The following is a 21,492-nucleotide window of genomic DNA, read 5'->3' on the forward strand; positions in this document are numbered from 1 at the left end:
GGGTGGCACCACACTTGTTCTGGAGAATAAGAACCTGCCCACCCCCTCCCTGGCTGCTGTGAGGTGAGCGGCTCTGGCCCAGCATGTCCGACCCCAGGATGCTCTCACACTATAGACCCAAAGCCAAGCACGAACCGAAACCTCAGGAACCACAGGGCCCAAACGAATCCTTTGATTTAAGTGCTTTCTCTCAGATATTTGTCAAAGTGACAGGAAGCTCATTAGCAGAGCTTGTGAACCTAAGTCTCTGAGCCCGTTTGGGCTCCTCCAAGCTGGGGAGCAGACACCACACTGTGCTCCAGGACGTCCTGAGCAGCAGCTCCTGCAAACTGTGCTATTCTGTCAATTCTTTGTGGCACCCCACCTGTGCACAAACAGACATGCATACACACACACGTACACGTGACATGTGAGCACACACATATACATAAGTACAAGTAAACAGACAGACACGCATGTCCATGACCGTGTTCACACACAGGATATTATGCACAAGTATACTACACATGCAGACATACACATGCATACAAACATGCGTAGTCACACATATACAGGCATGGCATGCACACAGCATGATATACATGCACACAGATATATACATAAACAGAATTATCGCTTCTGTCCTCAGACCTCTGACTTGCTTTCCTCACAGCTGCCCCTTCATAACCTCCTGTGATCTCACTAGCTCCCGCTATGCTTGGTTTTGATGAAATCCCATCACCCATGAGCAACAAGCCTTTTCTCACCTCAGCTAGTTCTTTTCTTCCAGTGTCACAAAGGATGAAATTGTGTGCAACAGGGGGGGAACATAGGTGCTTGGTTAGCCCATCCATCCTTCCTGCACCCCACTCCCTCTCTTCCAAGTCAACCTGTCCTCCCTAAGCTGGAAAGTGCCCTGGAAGGTTCAGGGTTTCCAGGCTTCTGTCCTGCGATCCCTGTCAGGGTGGGAGTTTGCAGAGACCCCAGACTCTCTCAACTTTTCCCTTTTGCTGGAGCTATCCTGGGAGACCGTGAGCTGTTCCCTGCTTAAGGCAGTCCTTGCAAGGTTTCTGCTTAACTGTGGAGTCTCAGGAAACACTGAGCTTCAGCTGAGTCTGTGAGCTCCGTCCTGAACCTCCAAGGGCTTCTGTGTCGCACAGAGAATCCAGCTGGCTCTGTGTCCTGGGCACCCACTGAAGATGCCACAATGTTATCAATTGCAAAGAGTACATGGCAAGGTTCTCCATGGTACTGATGTCCCGGTGTGGTCTGAATGGTCCTCCTCCCAGTGAGCACAGAGAGCACGACACACAGAACATAGAGCGTCACTAGCAGAAGTCAGGGGCCTATGTGTCAGCTCAGTGCCCCATGCTGGTCCTCCACGAGGCCCCTTCCAGCACTCTGCTATGAGATGGGGAAGCTGGGAAGAAATCTACCCTGCAGCCGTGGGAAATCAGGGCTGGTGGGAGGGCATGGAGCTTCATATGAACTGAGGGTGTGAAGTTGGGGCTTGGGTGCCACTAACGGATTGGGGAGCCATGCTAGGTGATCACAGAAGGGCTGTGTGGAAACTCAGGCTTCAGAGCCCAGTGAACTCAAGCCTTATGGAGGACCTGCCCCACTTTCGGGGGACCTACATGCTGTCCTCTGCCAGTGTGTCCCTCCTGTGCTCTCTCATCATTCTCAAAACACCGTCTTGTCCCTAAAAGGCCCAGCTACAAGGTGAAGCCAGTGGGGAGGCAATGCTCACTTGGCAGACTTAGTATGAGCTGGCTACTCAGGAGGCGCAGAGGCTAGACAGAGAGCAGGTTTATAGGGGACAGACTATGTCTAGTCACTGTGATGTCAGCATTCCAGACAGGCCAGGCTGAGCTGCCTGGGACTCCTCAGAGCGCCTATCCCTGTAGGATAATCAGACTCCACAACCTCTGCCTCCTCCCACCCCCAGGGAGTGCTCATGGAGATAACAGCAGGGGAGGAGTAGACCAAACATGGTTGGGGACCCCAATCTCAAGTGGTACTTACAGGAACCCCTTTCTCTCCAGCAGGCCCCGGAGGTCCCTGAGGCCCAGGTCTCCCTGGAATTCCAATGGGTCCAGCAGCACCAGCTGGTCCTCTCTCCCCTGGAGAACCCTAAAGTGCAGTAAGAAAATGGCTTGCTTTAGAGGTTCTTGAACTCTACAGGAAGACAGCCTTAAGCATCAACGGGTCACGTCACTCTTCCCCCCACTTTTCAGGCCTCAGCGGCTCCCTACATGGCTTTCTGCAAGCATGAACTATTTGGTCTAGAACTTAAGGCTATTGTTAGACCCCTTCTTAGCTCTTTTTTTTTTCCCCATAATCCATCTTACACACCCACTCTCTCCAAACAAGTGTCTGGGAACGAGTCTTATTTTGTGTCTGTCTTCGATGGTTTTTTCCAGGGGCCTGGCACCTACCCATCCCTGTAGGGTCTTCCCTGCCCACAAAGTGCTCATGGATTTAGAGGACGATGTCCTAGACCATGGGGCACATACTGATGGTAACTGGGATCCAGGCTAAGCTTGAGGTCACATCAAGAGGTCAACACGACCCTCAAGCCTTCCATATGCCCGATCAAAAGAAAGGATAGTTTCTCACCCATCTGTCTTGCCCAGTCTGGAACTCAGCTAGGAGAGGTCACTCCTAAACTCAGCTGGGCTTTATACCTGAGCACAGCCATCAGGCAGGCTTGAATGGCGAAGGAGACAAAGCTGACCGCCCTTATTCATATGGGGGAGGAACAGCGTCAGATACAGAGCCACAGCTAAAGGCCCGGGAGTCCAGGGTTGTAAAGCCTCTTGCAGTTGGGATTCTGAGATTGAGGAGGGGCTAGTTCATGGGAAACGTGTTAGGCTCCTGGACTACAGGCTAGAGACAGACCTCTTCCCTGCCTGTGCCTGGTAGTCCAGCTCCTCTAGAATGTGTCCTTGAAGTTCATAAGAAGAGTTCCTACTGACCTCTCCCTGCTGACCCAAGAGGTCCACACCAAATGTGGGCCTCCTTCTTGCCTCCATGCCCAAGGAGGTCACTGGTAGATCTCTAAGCTGCTGTTCCTCAAAGTGACCGTCTGATTCTATCAAGCCAGCTTCTGACTCAGGGATACTGTCCCCCTGATGCTCGGTGGGGACCTTGGCACCTAGGCATGCCCTCCCAGCTCTTGTTGCCTGTGAAACAACATGTCTATAGGATAGGGTAAGATGAAAGGCTTTGACTCACCGCAGGACCTGGGGGGCCAGGGGGGCCTTCGCTGCCTTTCAGTCCGAGTGCTCCCTGAGAAGTAGTAAGAATATAGATTGAGGGCCTCAGACAGAACCCCAGGGCTGTGTGCCATACCACTACACCCACCCGGCCCCTCACTCACCACGGGGCCGGGGAGCCCTCGGTCCCCAGGGAATCCACGCAATCCTGGAGGTCCATCCTTCCCAGGGAGGCCAGCAGGACCTGGGTCACCCTGAAAAGAGAACTGGAGTTAACCCCACCTGGAAGCTCTAGTGTTGACTTTGCTCCAACCTCCAGGACACAGGATCCATTTCTGAGGAGCAGGGTGAGTCTTCTGTCAAGACCCACTGGGGATCTGGGTTGGCCTGAGCCTTCTCTAGCCCCTTGACTTTATAGAGACTCTGGTTTTGTTTTGAGTTGGAGGCTGGGGATGGAAGCCAGGACCTGACATAACTTCTCAGCTCTCATCGTGGACTTGAGCTCAGCCCCTGCACACATCTGGAAGCCATGTTCTCTAGGCTGGCTCTGCGTGTACATCTGGGGAAGGGATTCCAACTGTGACTGTCTCTCAGGTCCCAGACCTGCCAAGTCCAGCAGGACCAGAAGAGGCTGAATGGGAGCTGGAATGAAATCAAAGTCCTCACTTGTGTAGGGTTCCTCAATGGGCCCATGCCAAGCTAAGGACACCCCAGTGGCTTGTGGTTAAAAAAATATGGCCACTCAAGAAAATTGCTATCAGTTCAATGACCACTTCTAAAAGCAGGCACCATCAGGCTTGTCGTCCCTGTGGCCGTGAAAGCTAGAATATCTTCCAGAATGTCCCCTGATGAAAGGCACACACCTTTAATGCCGGCACTCAGGAGGCAGAGGTAGGTGGATCTCTGTGAGTAGGAGGACAGCCTGGTCTACATGGCCTATTTCAGGCCAGCCAGGTCTACACATGAGACCCTGCTTCAAAAGAACAACAAAAATAGACCAAGAGCCTGAGTCTTTAGTTCCCCTCAAGGAAACTTGAAGATTTTTATGTTAACACACAAACATTAAAACCACAAATTCGGGGCACCCCAGCCCGCTGAACAGACTATAGAAAAGCATTGTGAGAGGCAGCACTGGGCTCAAGGCTCGGGGTACGTTCATTTTTCTCTCTCAGAATCTATTTTCAGTGTGTCCAAGTGAGGGGTTTCAAAGGACCATTCTCTACCAGATCTGTATTGGCTGCTAAAGACTCGGGGCTTTTAGTCTGTTCCAGGAGCAGTGGGCAGCGAGGGGAAGGTGTGCTCCCTGGGGCCTGGGATGGTTTGATCCCACACTCCCCCTGTGCCCATCCGCAGCGGGCCGAAGCCTTGCCTCAGTTCAAGCAAAATGGATCTGAACGAGTAATTTTTCAGAGAGACATTTGTTTAAGAAATCGCCCATATGTCCAAAAGGATCAAGAGAAAAAACAAAGTTCTGATTCTCTAGAAAAATATTATCAGCCTGGTGTGGAAGCTTCCAGAAACTTACCTTCGTCCCTTCTTTCCCAGCAGCACCTGGGAGGCCCTGTTCACCAGGGGGGCCTGGAGGACCAGGGTGGCCACGCTCACCCATGGGACCCGTCTCGCCTGTGGGACCCTATGGGAAGAGACGATGTTGTCACATGCCATAGGTTGGTTCTGAGTGACTTACAAAGGAATGATCTCTTCCCCTGAGCCTGGGTATAGCTCTGACTATGGTGACACCTACAGTGGGCCTACCACTGGGTACAGTCCTGACTATGGTGATGCCTACAGTAGGTCTACCACTGGGTACAGTCTTGACTACGGTGATGCCCACAGTAGGTCTACCACTGGGTACAGTCCTGACTATGGTGATGCCCACAATAGGTCTACCACTGGGTACAGTCTTGACTATGGTGATGCCCACAGTAGGTCTACCACTGGGTACAGTCCTGACTATGGTAATGCCCACAGTAGGTCTACCACTCTTTTCTATTCTCTCTCAAGACTCCGCATGCCAACCAAAATCCAGAAGGAAAAGTTGAAGCCAGGTAGACAGAAGTAGCCATGGCTGGCGCCCTGCTGCTCCTGCACCCCTCTGGATACCGTTTCTGGGATGTGTTCAGAAAGATACTGAGGGCTGCCATATTTGCCACAGAGGGGAGAAGACCCCATGGGCTCCAGTTCTGTGGTGACATTGGGTGTCAGCCTCTTACTTCTCATTATGTCAGGTGTGGCTTGCTAAGTGGCAAGGTGACAGGTTACTGACTGTCCTTGGCTCTAAAGCTGTCAGCCCTAGTTGGAACCTATACCCTTCACTGATCTGTGCTGGCTGGAATCAGAGCCCCCATAACCCCGACCACTCTGCCTCTGCTGTCACAAGTCCACAAGACAAGAAGATCCCACGGGCCCTGTACCCTTGGGAAGAGTTAAACTCCAGAGCCTGGCCCTGTTTAGTCTGGGGTCACCTGAGCTCTACCGCTCAGCCTAGATCATATGCTCCATGAGTCTCCTGCTTTGTCTCAGCATAGCCCCTTTCAAGGACCTTATCTCCTACAGTTAGCAGACTTGCCGTGGGACTTAAGCCTCTCCATTAGTGGGGCCCACCCCTCTAGAAAACTGACCATAGCCCCGTGTGTTTCCGTAACACCAGAGACCCCCTGCTCCAGGATGCTGCAAGGTCTTACCTGAGGGCCAACCACTCCTGGAGGGCCTGGAGGGCCAGTCTTGCCTTGGAAACCCTGTGGAGAGAGTCAAGCAGTTGAGGGCCATTGCAGCGGCCCCATCCTGCTGCTGTCTCACAAGCCCGTCCCCCACCTGTCCCCAATGTCTGTGCACCAAACTCTCAGTTTAGAGTCATGCCTTTTGCTCCCTTCCCATATTAATTTCATGGAAGTGCTGGAGCCAACTGGGTTAGCTCCACGCTGTGTCTTTGTGCTGAAAAATGGATTTGTAAGCCTGTTATTCCCCCCCTCCTGTCACCGTGTGTTCGTTTTCTGAGGACACGTAAGAACCATCTCTGGGCTGGTGCTCATTAACGCCGTCGTGGGACTTTTTTAGCCTTTGTTATCCACGCCTCTGACTCACGGCAGGTAAGCCGCCGGCCTGCTCCTCTCCGTATTTAGGACAGGCTGAAGCAAGGTCTGACTGCTCTCTGAAGCTGTCAGCTCCAACGTGTGACTTTAAAGTCACTTCATAGACCCTGTCTCCTCCAGGATCTGAGTGTTCAGGCCTAGAATGGCCCAGGCTCTCATCCAATTCGGCTCTGCTTCCCAAGCTCTCCTATGGAGCTGGAAGCTGCAGCGAGTCGAGCTTGATCTGGGGCACGATGGTGAAGCCAAGTAGGCACAGTGAGATACGCCGGCAGCTGCCGGGTATCCAACGGTGGATCTACCTAAGGCCTGAGAAGGGCGTTCTAGCTGTGCAGGGGTCATAACTATGGTGTGAGGGTAAGCAGATGGCTCAGGACCAGTAGGCAACAGTCTACTATCACACACAATTCACCGGCCACAGGACCACAGCAGACTCTACCCTGTAGAGCCTAGAGGGCTCTTCTCTCTCAGCCCAACTCACACAGTGGGCAGAAGTGGCCATTTCTAAGACACATTTCCCTAACAGTCAAAAGCAAAGAGCGAAGGAGAAGTCAAGAGGGAGAAGTGTCTGATGGGACATGGGAGCCAAAATTGCTCACTGTGACAGTGCTAGCAGAGAGGGCAAGAGGAACCAACTTCCCTGTCAAGTGGACGAGGCAGGGACACAGGAAGAGAACACACAGGAGTCGCCCACACTTGATGGGCTCAGTCGCTCCAAGTCTGGCATCCCGGGGTTGCAAGTACAGGCAAGGCCACCAGCAAGCACATGCTCTTTTTGAGATAGGGTCTCTTTCTGAACTCAGAATCGATCCACTGGCTAGACTTGCTGGCTGGCCACAGTCACTCTAGGGTGATGGGATAAGGAGAGAGCTGGTGGCTCCCACTAAGGAGAAGTAACAGCCATTTGTGTTCATTGGAGGAGGAAGTTGGAGAAAAAAAGGAGAGGTGGAGGCGGAAGGGAGGGAAGGAGGAGGAAGGGAGAAGAGGAAGAAAGGGGAGAGGAAGGAGAAGGGGGAGGAAGGAAGGAGAGGAGGAAGAAGAGGAAGGAAGAGGAAGAAAGGAAGAAGGAGGAGGAAGGGTGGGGAGGAGGAGGAAGGAGGAGAGGAAAAAGAAAACAAGGAAGTCTACTCTAGAGAAGTTCAGATGAGTCTCAGAGACAGTCAAGATGGCCAGCAGCGGCACGCAGCACCCGTTTCTGCAGAGGTAGCTGGACACAGTAGAAATTGCTGGAAACTATACTTTCCCGAGCAAAGCAGGAGACTTAATTATCTGCAGAGTGAGTGTGAGGGAGGAAAGCCTGCAGTATGCAAAACTCTTTTCTCTTGTCTCCTTGGAAAGGCATTAGAGGAAAATGCGCAAAGCTCTGAAGAAATGTTTTAATTTTTCTCTCTAAACAAAAGAGCAAGGTAATCTTCATTTATCAGCCAGCACAGGCTGCTTGAACACCAGCAAAGGCATAATTAAAAGACTTCACATCCCTCTGTGCTGAAAGACGGAGGATGGGGGAGCGGGCACAAGCCGGAACTTCACACTCTAACAAGTGTTAAAGCAGGTACCAGGAAACAGGCAGGGTGGTCGAAGACCCGCATCAGGAGCACCAGTTTCAGCCACGAGAGCCCCCACCCCAACCCCAGCACAGTGAACAGGATGCCATGGCACAGGATGCCATGACACAGGAGGCTGTCAGGGAGAAACATTTACACTGGTACAGACTGTCCTTTAATGTGGATGAGGCAGGGTCATACAAAGAGAACACACAGGTGTCACCCGCACTTTCAGGGCTCAGTTGCTCAAAGTCTGGAACCCCAGGGTCACAAGTGCAAGCAAGGTCACGAATGTGCACATGCTCTTTTTGAGATGGGCTCTCTTCCTGAACCAGAGGTGACTCGTTGGAATCCTCTGGTCCACTTTTCCAGCACCAGGGTTACAGGATCCCTGCTAAGCTTTCACACCAGTGCTGGGAAGAGTTCAGATCCTCATATCTCCCCCATTGGGCACTCTACCCACTGAACCATCTCATCTCTCCTGCACAGCATCTTCCTTACAGAGGAGGATAAAGACTTCACCCTGCTCCTTCCTGCCAGCTCCCCAGGCTGAAATCTCTCAGACGGACAAAGCTGGGATCTGTGTGAGACCCAAGGCCCATGGCCCTCGTCATGAGGTTTGTAGCCTAAACAACCAGCTATCCACAAGTACAGAGCCTCCCCAGGGACTCTTCCAAGTAAGGCCTGTGGTGTCCCAAGCCAGGCTACACTCAGTTACCCTCATTAAATAAAGGTTGGAGACCCAGATCTCGTGATGCCAATGCACTGTGTTCTGATGCTTTAAACATGGTCTTTGGCCAAAGCCGCTAAAACACGCAAACAGCCATTGTCCAGTTTTCACTGTGACATCATGGGACTCCCACCCACCCGACAGCCTGACCTTAAGTCAACAGCAGATGGCTGGCCCACAGGAAGCCTTGCTAAGGCCTTTGGTCTTTCCCAAGGGGGAAGGATCCCCTGACTGTGCCAGCAGCCAGCCGCATGTTGTAAGCTGTAGGAGTCCCAGCCAGGGAGGCCAGGCACAACCATGTCCCTAGCATTTGTAATACTCACAGTCTCCCCTCTCTGCCCAGGATGTCCAGGGAGCCCGTCCTTGCCTGGTGGACCCTGGGGGAAGAATCAGAACAAGGAAGCTCATTCAGCAGCTCAGAGAAACAGGTGACAAAAATGACTGTCATCCTAATGGCTTTTGATAAAGGAGATCACCTAGCACCCACTGGGATAGCGGTCATGAAGCTAAATGCCATGGAAGGACCTCTCCCATAATCCCTATAGCTGCCTAAAGGGGTTAACAGAGGCGAGGAGGTCAGCCAACCTCCCAAGCTTGAGCAGGTGGGTGGCCTGGTTGCACTGGGACCCTCAAATGTCAAGCTTGACAAACACCAAGGAGGGACAGTAACTGCAGAACCCAGAGAGAGGTCTGGACTTCCCAGCCATAACCTCCCCTGCTAAGGTCCTTTCCCTTCTGTGGACTTCCCATGCCAGGGACCCTTCCCTCCCATGGACCGTCCCAATTACAGACCTTCCCCTAACTATGGTCCCGCCCTGAATGTGGAAGTCCCTTGGCATGGACTTCTGCATGGACCTCCCATGCCTTGTGCCTTTCCTGACAATGGATCCTTTGAAGGCATGAACCTCTCCTGGCATGGATCCCCACTTTCCCCTGACCTTCTCCTGACATGAGCTTTCCTTTGGTATGAATCTCATTTGCTGTGGGATGCCCCCTACCATGTACCATTTCCTCCTGTGGGCTCTCCCCTGCAGTGGGTGGGCCCTGAGTGGGCTTTCCCCTGCTGCGGGTGGACCCTGAGTGGGCTTCCTCTGCTGTGGACTTTCACCTGGTTTCTGGGAAGAACCCAGCTTTGGTTTCAGTAACGGTCCCAGAATTGAACAAAGACCTTTCAGAGGTTTTACGACACCATGTCTATTACATTTGTGTGGTCGCCACCCTAGACATAATGCAAGCCTGGGCAGGATGTCATGATGGTCTCAATGGCAGCAGGACCTGCCAGGGGATGTCCACACTAGGGCAAGTGCCTCAGCAGGGCATGTTCATAGCAGGGCAAGGCTGTCCAGAACTAAATGCTCTCCCAAACAGAAGGCTTGCATGGGTGGGGCACAGCCACGGACTTAGCAGCTGTGCTTTGAAGGCCGCCTACCCCACAGGGGTCTGGTGTGCCTAGGGAGATGAGAACACAATCGGGGTCCTCACCTGCAACCTCCACGGGAGAAAGCACTACTTACCGGGGGACCCTTAGGTCCAGGGAAGCCGGTGGGGCCTTGGGGTCCATTGGGTCCCTGGAAACAGAGCATGTCCAATTTGAGGAAGCATTCTTCCTGTTAGCAGCCCCACTGTTTCTCCACTGGCTGCACCTAAAACCTTTTCCCTGTTTCACCTGGCCCTGCTTTCCCCATCTGACTCTAGAGGAAGTGAGAAGAGAGGGAGTAGATGCTAGAGAGAAGATAGAAGGGGAGTAGATGATAGATAGGTAAGAGAGATGACAGAAGACGGATAATAGACAGATAAATAGATAACAGATAGATAATAGACAGACATAGAACAGATGGATGGATGGATGGTTGGATGGATGGATGGATGGATGGATGGATGGATGGATGGACAGATGGATGGATGGACAGATGGACAGATGGACGGATGGACAGATGGACAGATGGATGGGTGGACAGATGGACGGATGGACAGATGGATGGATGGACAGATGGATAGATGGACAGACAGATAAATAGGTAGACAGAACCCTCACTAGGAAATCTGGGGCCAAGATACATGTCAATGCCCCAGAGTCCTCTGTTCTGTATAAGGTTAAGAGCCAATTCTGTGGTGTCTGTCACCTCTAGCACACTGAGGCCAGGTCCAGAGGGTGTGTCCCTCCCCAAGGAACACATCACTTCTGTATCTGAGCTGCCCTTGGACCTCAGCAAGCCCACTTCTCTACAGGTCACTGTTGGCCTCCTTTGCTGGCCCACCCAGGGTTAAATGTATGTTTGGGGCCAGCTTCAGCCCTGGCACTCTTATAACCCACATCTGGAAGACTTACCCGCTCACCAGGAGGGCCGGCTGGGCCATCGCCTCCTGAGTTGCCCTGGGAGAGGAGGGAAAAGGTCACCATGAGTGCTCTCCCAAGGTCATGCTGACCCCAGTGCAGGGCACTGTGTAGCAGCATTGAGCCTCAGCTCTGCCACTATGCACAGCCAACTATGGAGCCAGCATGAGCAGGATTGTGAAATTTCCAGAACAGGTCTCCATGACTAGATGGGACACAGGCTGTGCTCAGTCAAGGAGACATCCTAATGACTCGAAGAACGCAAGACTCAGGCTTCAGGACCATTCCACGTACCCAGCTGGCTCTCACGAGCTCTGTGCGGCATGCATGAGTGCGTGCATGCCTGTGTGCTAGGGTGGGGTCAGTTCTGACTCTCAGATAACCAGAACCTCCCCTCAGCAGCAACCCCCACAGGAATTACTTTTTAAATTTTTATGTACGTGGCTGTTTTGCCTGCACACGTGTCTGTGTACCATGTGCATGCCTGGAGTTGCAGAAGAAGGCATCAGATCTGCCAGAACTGCAGTTACAGATGGTTTTGGGCCACCATGTGCATGCTGGGCACCAAACCTTGGTCCTCTGCCTCTTCAGCTCCCTATTCTTGATCTTTACTGGTTAGAACCAAACAGCACGTCATGCTTGACTTTCCCCCGGATTTACAACAGTGGGGAGCTTGTTTCATTCCTGGGCATGAGGGGTCCTTGCAGGGGTAGGCCCAGTTTCTGCCTGCACCAGAAAGAACCTTGTAGGAAAGCTCTCTACAGTTCCCACGCACCTTTACCAGAAAAACAAAAAATGCAGCTTCCCCACCAGTTCTGGGTGGATCTGTGCTAGACCGGCTTCCTGGGTGTGAAGCCACACAAGAATGGGAGGGGGTCATGGGCTGTCCTTTCTCTGTCTGTCTTGGGTCTTTTGGGGGTTACCCTTAGCCACATGGTCTAACTCACAAAGTTTGCTGAAGGATGCTAGAGGGCAGAATCCCTTTACTGATGTTCAAGAAAACTGTCCCTTTTGCCGTCGTTACGTGAAAAGGCCACTGAGCACCCTCCCATGCCTTGAAGGACCAGGAACATACCTTAGGGCCAGGCTTCCCAGTGATGCCCCGTGGGCCCCGTTCACCCCTCGGGCCCTAAACAGATGGACAGAGAGAAGGAAGCCCAGTTAGCTCAGAGGCTTCAGACCCACAGAGCACACCCACCTACACCCTGCATCCTTTGCCACAAGGACAGTTACCGTTGGGCCTCGCTGTCCCCGTGGTCCTGGCTTTCCAGGTGTCCCCTAGAAACAGAGAATCGGATGTGAGTCACACGGAGCCACCCTCCCTGAGCTAGCGAGAGACTTCATAAGTCCAGAGTGAGGCCAGGAGTGCCTATCTGGGGGTGAGTGGGAGAGAATAGGGCAGAAATATTGATGGGCAATGTCTGCTGCTTAGCTGGTTCATTTGCTCCCTCCCTCCCTCTCCCTCCCTCCCTCCTTCCCTTCCTCTTCTCTCTCCTCCTTTTAGTAGGCACAGAAATCATTACATGAAGAGAGTAGAAAGTCAACTCCTATCACACATAATTTTCTTCTGCTACTGTTAAGAATATTAGGCATTAAATTTTCATCAGGCTCCGGAGGCGCGAAGGGAAACTGCAATTTAACATATAAATCATATATCCAAGAGTCCCCGGCATCTCTCGGAGTTCAGTCCTTTTGCTGCTGCTGATCTGCATTTTCCGAACCACAGAAAGCAAATGCGTGGCATTCATTTTCTGGTTTTTACCATAGCAAGGATATAATGGCCAGCAAGTGCAGTTTACCCACAGCACACAGACGTAATGGATGGAGCACAGAGGCTCCTGCGCTCTGAGGTTCATCCCGGGTTTACCCTGGTCTCTATGAACAAAGCTAGGTCAGCTCATAGCTGAAGCCACAGAACGAGTCTCTCCTTTGCATTTTCAACTGGCTTAACTACCAGAAGCAAAACAGAAAGCATTTAACGAAGCGATTCATAGCAAATGAATTATGGTTGTTTTTGTTTGTTTGTTTGTTTGTTTTCTTTAACAACATACTCGTTCCTGTTACAATGGTTGAGCTCTGTAACAACATCTTTTGGCTTCAGGTAAATATCTGCATATGAAAATGAGGTAAAATATCTGCTCTCTTCTCATGCTAAACGCATGGCCTTATTGACAGTGTAGCCAACCAGACTCACCTGGGTAAGTGAGCCAGGCTGGGCCGCCCATACATCTGTCCCTCTCCCACCCTTAGCACCACCTGGATCACAATTCCGGTCCCATTTGACCTGGCAGCACACCTGGGACCCAGGTGCAGCCTGCCCTGACGCTCCTGGGGCATCTAGGCACTCAGGTCTTGGCGGCAGGCGAACAGGTCTCTGCTCTGTTCCATCTGGGTCCTTGGGTAGCATGGTGCTCGGCAGGGCAATGTGGTAATCTAACCCTCACTAGAGTTTGGCCTGATGGCTGCTGGAGCTGCTGAGTTGAGCAGGCTATGCCTCCAGGACTCCCTCACAAAGGTGCACCTGGCCTCTAGTCCCTGCCAGGAGAGAATAGGCAGCCCCTGAAACGGCCTTGCCTACAACTCTTCAGAGCTGGAGTCAGGCTGAGGTATAAGGAGCCTAGAATTTGTTGGGAGACCTCAGTAGGGCCTTCCTCTCCTGCGACCCCTCCAAGGGGTGGGGTACAGCCTCCTCATAGGACACTGCTTTGAGCTGCAGCTGGCTTGACAGTGCAGTCTTGCTTCTGATGGTTTCCCATTTAGCCTCCCACTGTGAGGCAGACCCAGCCACTAGCTCTGCAGAAGCCAGGTCTCTGGTAACAGAGGACTGAAGTGTATAGGTAGCACTTGGGTAAGTGGCAAACATGCTCACAGTCGCAGACACACACACACACACACACACACGCACACACACACCATGTAAACCCTGCCTGACATCCAATACTAGAGGCAGCCTGCAAGCAGAGCTATCTGGTCTCCAGGGTGCAGCGCAGACCAGCCTGTTCTATAGCCCTTGACCCTTTCCTGATCCTCTCCTACATGGCACCAGAACTACCTTCAAAACTCTCCCCAGAGTTACCCCCCTGGCTAAGCCTTGGCCGCCTCAGGAAAAGACCCACTCTGACCTCCACGACCTCTACACCCTCTGCCAGCCCAGGCCTCTGCACTGGGTTCAGCTATACCAGCTTCTCTAAGCAACTCTGCTTCTCTCCCCACCCCCAACCCCTTTCTGGTCTCAGCAGAAACATCTCTGCCTCCTGGAATTACCCAGGTCTAGGGGCTGGGTAACTTGCATGCTCATTGCCCTTGAGCGCTGGTTACTGGCTGCTCCTTATCTTGCTCAGTCATTGGAGCATCCCCTGCCTGGTAAGCTCCTAGCTTAGCAAGGGCTTAGGAAACGTGCAGTGCAAGTGAATGAGCTGCCTTCTGTGAAGCCCCATGTCACTGAGGGATCCTCAGCCCAAGTGAACAACAGGGTACCACAGCCCGACCCTTGGGGTCGGCACTCATTCACGATGTGATTTTTGTACCCAAGGCTGTTTTCAAGGCCAGCCCAACCTCCAGCATCAGTTACAGAAGCCAGCCATACCTGGTGATCCAAGGGTACCCCATTTTCTGTTGGGCTCTTGCTTAGGCAAAGCAATAACCCGTGGGTCCCCACTCTATCCCTGCAGCATATTCCACACCTGTGAGACCTAGGACCACTTTTCTCTGGGAGAACCTCCAAATATTTGAGGGCACAACCCTCCCCCAAAACCACTCGTCGGATGACTTTATAGAGAGTCTGACTGAGAAGAGAGGGTTAGATGATAAATGATAGATGGATAGATATATAGATAGACAGGTAGATAGACAGACAGATGATAGATGATGAAGAGAAAATTGAAAATATGTAGAAAATAGAAAGATGATAAAGGGACTGTGTGAGAGAGAGGTAGCAGTAGATAGCGTCCTCTCTGTGTGCTCACCTGCAGGACAGCCCTATTTTCCACATTGTGAGGCCAGTGACCAATGGCTTGTCCCCATGGTCTCAGCTACCCTGAAGTCATTCTCCTGGCTTTCAAGAGCACACAGAATATGCTTTGCACATGGCGTATGGCATTCTGATGAAGCCATGCCCCATGAGGAAGAGCATGTGTGCTCTATGTCATGGAGGAAAGGCTACCGGGAGCACTCTCTTCTGTGTCCCTACCCACCAAGGGCCTCTCTGTGACCTTTGTGTCCAAGGCCCATGATGGCCGTCACACTTCACTTCCCGACTAGCTAGCAATGTCTGTGACACTACTCAGAGACATCCAGGAGGGCTTCTGCAGGGGAGGCCTGAGCCAACAGCAACATCACAGAAGGTAGGTGGGTGTCGTGACCCCCAAGTGGAACCTCTGGAGACCTCTGTGAGGTATTACGGGGGAATTGACAGTGTCGTTCCCTGCCCCATATTTACAACCAGGGTAACTTCCAACGTGGTCTGGGAGTCACCGCACATAGCCCAAGGCCATACACACCTAGCCTCCAGGAGGTGGTGGATCTCAAGGAGAACAAAATAAAACCCCCTTTCTCCCTGTAAAATTAGGATGCAGGAAAAGTCTCCAAGAAAAAGAAGTATCTGGAGGAGCTCCAAGAGCTTCCTGGTTCCCGTGCATCAAAAGCTTCCGTTTTCCCAGCATGCTCTTCCTTCTTACCACTACCCCTTCCTATTACCGTGCCTCCATAACTGAAAGGCCTACTGCTCGAAATCAGCGACTTCTGAAAAGTGCTTTGGATAACAAGTGGAGGAAAACAAACAGGGCATTGACCAGAGACCAGGCCAACACCTACACACCAAGTGACCACGGTCCTTACCCTGCCACCTTTCTCTCCGTTGGCGCCCGGGAAGCCAGGGAATCCAATAGAACCCTGCAGGGAAGAGAGTTAAGGGAAGATGGAACAGGACCACCAAGCCAGGCACAAGGGCCACACCGTCATGCTCACTAGGGAGAGCGCTTACTACAGTTCTCACACTCGATTATCCACTGATCAGATCTGCTTTGTATCCAACCACCCATGGAATGCCCGCCCCCAGCTAACCACCCTACCCCTCGCCTGGAATGCCCGCTCACCTACCTTTTTATTCTCCCATCATCCATTTGTCCTGCCACCCACCACCCACTCAGTAAATATTTCCTGAACACCCTCCAGACCCCAAATCTAAACCCCAAAGCCAAGTCCTAGCATGCACGTTCTGTTCCGCTCAGCCCCACATGGAGGATGTACGGTACCAGCTGACGTTTTGGGGGAAGGGAGAACATGCATTGCTAAGGTTCCCTGGAAATGGGCTTTGCAGCTCACAGCTCTGTCCACTGGTCCTGCTGTCATACTTTGTGACCTGTCCATAACACCTGAACTGCAGTGACAGTCTGTAAGTCCAGGCATGGACTGTAGTATCTAACATTTTCAATTCTATAGATGTACGCAGGAGCCAAATATGGTCTTCAAGATTTGATCTGCCAAGCATCCAAACTCCCTCTATGTACAAAAAGACATGACAAGGGCTTCCAGAACATACCCAGAGCAGCCCACTGCCCATCAGTGTGGCTGTTGTCTACTGCCTTTTATGGGTCTCTGCCCTCCGGGTGGCTTACCACCTTGGCCTGAGAACAACCTATTCCAGAAGTCTGATTTTTTCCATTATTGCCTTCCTCCTCTATGTCTGTCTGGCCACCCAGGCAGGAAAGTGAAACAAAGGGACCTGGGGTAGCTGACACAGAACTCCCAGGCCACTGTGCATCCCACTGCTACATCTAGTCATAAGCTGAGAACAGTTTCTCACATCCCCAAGGTTCCCAGCACTTAGTCATAGCCCACCCTCTGCTCTCACATGTCTCCTCTCCTTTTCTCTCTTCCTGAGAAAGGGACCTGAAGAGGAGAAAAGTAAATGTGTTGGGGGCTACATTGGAGTCACATCTAAGGGACACTCTCTTGCAGGACAGGGAGAGGACGGGAAGATAGGCCGCCACTTGCCCGTACAGCCCTTCCTCCTTCGGTAGACAGGCCCAGGCTCACCAAAGACGGTGAAGCCAGCAGGCAGCAGAAGGGTGGGGATGCAAATCTGGGGCGGGCGGGCGGGCGGACGGGCGGGCGGGCTGGCTGCATGCTGCTGCTAACCAGGTCTCCAGTGCAGGCAGCCGTGATTGTTTAAGAAGGAACCATGAATAATAAAAAGTGGGATGAGAAGAAAATAATGTTCTCACTGATTTCCAAAGCCTTCAGGACCTGTTCCACTTAAGCCTAAACATGAGTGCAGATAAGATGACGGCTGTCCCTCTCCTGCGCCATCAGAAACAGTCTCCACACTTCCAAGGTGAAGTGGGGCTAAGGGGAGGCTGGTGTGGATAAGCCAGGGGCTAAGCACCCCCAGCAGGCCACCAGGGGTAGTTTCTGCCCTCTTCTCTGAAAAGCTCAATCCATTGTACAAGTGCTTTCTTTGAGCTTGGTCAAATTAACACCAAAGCTGCCTGGGGACTGAGATCACAGCGAACACATTGTTCAGCGTGGTACAGAAGCCACATGGAGGTAGAGAATGGAGGAGGGGGTCTGGAGGGTGTAGGGTGCCCCATGAGACAGTGTCTGCCAGGACATTCCTAGCAGGGCTTAAATTACCTTTGGCCCTTGTCTTCCTGGGTACCCTGGTAATCCAGGCACTCCGAGCTTTCCCTAGGAGCAGAAAAAAAAAAAAAAGACTCATAAATCAGAAACATGACTTTTCTCAACCTTGTGCTGTAAGCAGGGGGTGATGATGTGTTCTGAGAGGAGGTAGGGCAGGTTGGAAGGATGGGGTTGGCGTGCAGGGGCAACTAGGTCTCCCCTGGAACTGAGTGGGTCTCTAAGCCCTCAGGGAGTAGGGTGTGCTGATCCCACCAGCATCCAAACAAGCAATGGGATGGGTACCATGGCCAGGAAGAATATGCTTATCTGTGGGGCTCTGAGTATTCTGTAAGAGTTCCGGCCACAAGGCCAGATAGAGTGGGAGGCTTAACTGCTCCTTGAGTCCCTTCCTCCCCAGGTTTCTGGTGACAAGAGGTAGGAGGTGCTGCTGCTACAGGGCAGGTTAGCACACAGGCGCCTATTGAAGCCTCATGCACATGCCATGGTGACAGGCTGTAGTGGGAACATTCTGTCATCCCCAAAGTGGAGGCAGAATTTGATAGGGATGGTTACTCATGTGTGGCTTGGGTGAGACCCCCAAGCTTTGCCTGTATTTGGTGGAAGTTACTCCTCCAAGGTGTGGTGGCAGGGGTTGGGGGGGAGGGAGCATCAGGGGAACTTGGAACAGAATGAAGATCAAAGGATGCACACACACACGCATACACACACACTCACACACATATATACACATGCACTCACATGAGTGCATATACACATGCACACACACACGCATACACACACACTCACACACATACATACACATGCACTCACACGAGTGCACACACACACGCACACACACACGCATACACATCTACTCGGAGAGGTGACAAAAGCTTGGGGTTGTGTCATAGGCTATTCAGGAGTCCCACTACCCATGGTGAGCACAGGAGGGGCCATCTGGCACTCAGAGACCTCTAAGCATAGTCGAGTATTGTAAACACAAACCTTCTCCCCGGTGGGCCCCAGGGGACCAGGATCACCATTGGGACCACCTCGACCTTTTGGGCCTTCAGGACCATCTTCTCCTCGGGGGCCGGGTGGGCCGATCTCCCCCTGCAGTCAGAAAAAGAGGAGGTTAAGGAGATCCTTCCCAGTCTCCACCCCAAACTGACCCCTCCTACCACCTTGGAGTAGGTCTGCCAAATAGGCATGCTCTTCTGCACCGTGTGAGCTGCACTTGCCTGGCCTCTCTTTGAAAATCAGTGGCAAATCCAAGGTCACCCCTCTGCGCTGAGGGCCACCATGGCTGCCATCTCTGCTCCCTGACTCCCCTGTCTAGATAAGGAACTCTTGGCCAAAATAATTGGTTAGCAGTAGTGGCTGTGAATCACTCTGCCCCTGTATTAGTCTGGGTTCTCTAAAGGAATTGGTAATCGTTCCAGGACATGTCCTCAAAGGCCCACCCAGATGAAAGTTCCTTAGTTGATCCAGACCAACTGTCGCAGTCCCCGAATTCACCTTCTTTGGAGCCTCAGGAGGCGTCCGGGGGACCTCTACCCAACTGGCAGTGATCAGGCTATACCCACACCCAGGAGACCCAGAGACTTCATCCAGTCTTCCTGGTTGCAGGCATGAAGCCTATGCCTAAACCAAGAGGGGCTTCGACCCACTCAGGCCACAGAAGCACTGTGGTCATCTCCAAATGGCATCCCTGGAGCTCTTAGTGACCTGTGCCTGCTGAGTCCTCCTCTGACTACCTGCTTCCTGAACAGCCGCAGACAGATGGATGAGCCTCACATCAGAACAGACTGCTCAGAGACCAGTGACGTCAGAGCTCTTGAGCACCAACTGACCCACAGAGCTAAGAAGTCCCTATCCCTGGAAAGCACCCTCCACCCATTCATCCTTTATGCATTTACATCTGAGCACCCACAGAAAGCCCAGAGGCTCTATTCGTAGAGAAAGCAAACCATAGCAGCTGCTCGCCCAACTCACCCTCATCTACTGAAAACTGATCTGTGTTCCCAGGAAGTCTCTTTTGTGTGATTCACTATGTCTGTCTGTCTGTCTGTCTATCTATCTGTCTGTCTGTCATCTATCACCCATTTCCAAATCATCTCCAGTTCATTTCCTTATAAACACCATACTGGCTGCAAACTCAAGCCTATCCTGCCTCTGTCTCCTGGCATTGATGATAGCCGTGTGCCACCACACTCATGCCTCAGTTAAGTGGATTCTAATTGTGAGGGCCAGGTCATCAGAAAGGGGAAGTCAAAGGGACTTCTGCCCCTCAGCCAGAGGCACTGAGGATCCTTCACTTGGAGGAGACCCGGGCAGTCACCCTCAGCAGCAGCATAAGAGAACGCTAAGTCCCTTTTATATTTTCCTCCTCTGACAGACGGCGGGTGGCTTCAGACAGTCTCACGTCTGGTTGTGGCAAAGGGTCAAGTGTATGGGCCCTCTTGTTCTGGAATGTGGGGCAAAGGTGCTTTTCAGGGCCTGCTATGAGGGTAATTACACAAGCAGACAACAGGCCCGAGCTAACAGACAGACGGCACTCAGGTGTGCACAACAGCTGGGCTTCCAGGCACACAGTGTGTCACCTTCTGTCAGGCTCCGAGCTATTCTGAAGCGGTGGGGAAACTTCTCAGCAGGAGCTAGCAAACAGCTCTGTAGATCCGCTCCTAGAAACCGCCCTCAGTGTCAGTGTTAACCCCCGGTTCATTGGGTTTGCTGGGCTGGGCACCCCCTACCTGAACAAGCCATGCCCTTGTCTGTACCAACAGCTTCCTCTGGAGCTGGGATGCACAACCTATCAGAAAGCAGCCAGGCTGGGGGCGCTTCACCTATGGCCCAGCATCAGGAGGCAGGGTGTTGGGGCTGCACAGGCTTCAAAAGAGACTTGGGTGCATCCTGGGGACCAGGAAGGTCCAGGAGCTCAGCAAACCCTTAGGAGGGTGGCAGGAGGGACTGCAGACCCTCAATAGCACATGGTCCTGCCAGCTACATCTGTCAGGGGTTTGCTTATGGGCCTATTTGGGGTGTCCCCCCCTTTCATCTTCATCCTCTGAAGTCGTTTCTCTGTAGTCCAGGATCCCCAGTCCTCACGAAGGCACTTATCCAGCACCCAGGGTACAGTGCCAATGACCCCAGTTGTCCTTGGAGTTAACACAGGTGAGAGCTGCCCTGGCTTTGGAGTGGAAACTGAGGAGCAGGCTAGAGAGCACTGAACGGAGCCCCTGGGCTGCAGACACTCTGTCCTCAGACCAAGATTTTGCAGAAGTGTTTGCCTCCTTTCTCATAAGCTGCTCTGTGGTTCCGAACACCCAAGACTTACATGCAGGTCCCCAAACCCACTCTGCTTGTCTCTTGCCCAAATCCTAGGCCCACAACACTCACCCGGTCACCCTTTATTCCCATGTCGCCTTTAAACCCAGGGAAGCCGTCTTCACCCTGAGCAGAAACAAAGAATACATCAGTCTGCAGAGGTGAACTCCATTCCACAGTACCACTACCCACTCACAATGGGCCTGAACAGCACACAGCCCCCTAGCCCAGGGCAGAGGCAGGAGAGCTGTCCAGCCTGAGCAGAAGGAGGCCTGCATACCCTGGGCTTTTCACCCATCCCTTAGGCCTGTTACAGTATACATGATGTATCAAAGCCACGGGCCCTCAGACACCCCTCTCCCTAGAGTCATCTTAATCTGCCTTCCTGGGCCGTTTGGAATAGCCCGGGAACTTCCCTGGTAAGGTAGCATCCCCAGGTAACCCAGTCACATCCTTCCAAGTATGTGATGAGACACATCTGTCTCACAAGATAAAGCAGTAAAGCCAGGGCTCAGGAAACCATCTTCAAAAAGACCCTCCAGTGAAAAGGTGTCCCAACAGAATGGGAAATCGGGGACATGTGACTTGGAAAGAGCCCTTCCAGGGAGCAAAGGGCATCTACTCCTATGAGAATTTGCTTTTCCCCATGAGG

General features: G+C 52.4%; 1 protein-coding gene across 2 annotated transcripts in view; it reads right to left on the minus strand.

The window, feature by feature from the left end:
* The window catches only part of Col5a1 (collagen type V alpha 1 chain), a 150,466-nt gene that overhangs the window by 31,207 nt on the left and 97,767 nt on the right, over nucleotides 1-21,492 (minus strand). For both annotated transcript variants that reach the window (XM_032902980.1, XM_032902979.1), the window contains exons 29-42: nucleotides 20,913-20,966; nucleotides 18,519-18,626; nucleotides 17,529-17,582; nucleotides 15,732-15,785; nucleotides 12,129-12,173; nucleotides 11,971-12,024; nucleotides 10,890-10,934; nucleotides 10,075-10,128; nucleotides 8,884-8,937; nucleotides 5,882-5,935; nucleotides 4,723-4,830; nucleotides 3,362-3,451; nucleotides 3,217-3,270; nucleotides 2,005-2,112 (exon numbers count right to left, since the gene is read on the minus strand). In XM_032902980.1, coding sequence (XP_032758871.1) covers nucleotides 2,005-2,112; nucleotides 3,217-3,270; nucleotides 3,362-3,451; nucleotides 4,723-4,830; nucleotides 5,882-5,935; nucleotides 8,884-8,937; nucleotides 10,075-10,128; nucleotides 10,890-10,934; nucleotides 11,971-12,024; nucleotides 12,129-12,173; nucleotides 15,732-15,785; nucleotides 17,529-17,582; nucleotides 18,519-18,626; nucleotides 20,913-20,966 — 936 coding nt within the window. The remainder of the gene's footprint in view (nucleotides 1-2,004; nucleotides 2,113-3,216; nucleotides 3,271-3,361; nucleotides 3,452-4,722; nucleotides 4,831-5,881; nucleotides 5,936-8,883; nucleotides 8,938-10,074; nucleotides 10,129-10,889; nucleotides 10,935-11,970; nucleotides 12,025-12,128; nucleotides 12,174-15,731; nucleotides 15,786-17,528; nucleotides 17,583-18,518; nucleotides 18,627-20,912; nucleotides 20,967-21,492) is intronic.

Source organism: Rattus rattus, chromosome 5 (assembly GCF_011064425.1).
Source record: "Rattus rattus isolate New Zealand chromosome 5, Rrattus_CSIRO_v1, whole genome shotgun sequence".
Taxonomy (NCBI): Eukaryota; Metazoa; Chordata; class Mammalia; order Rodentia; family Muridae; genus Rattus; species Rattus rattus.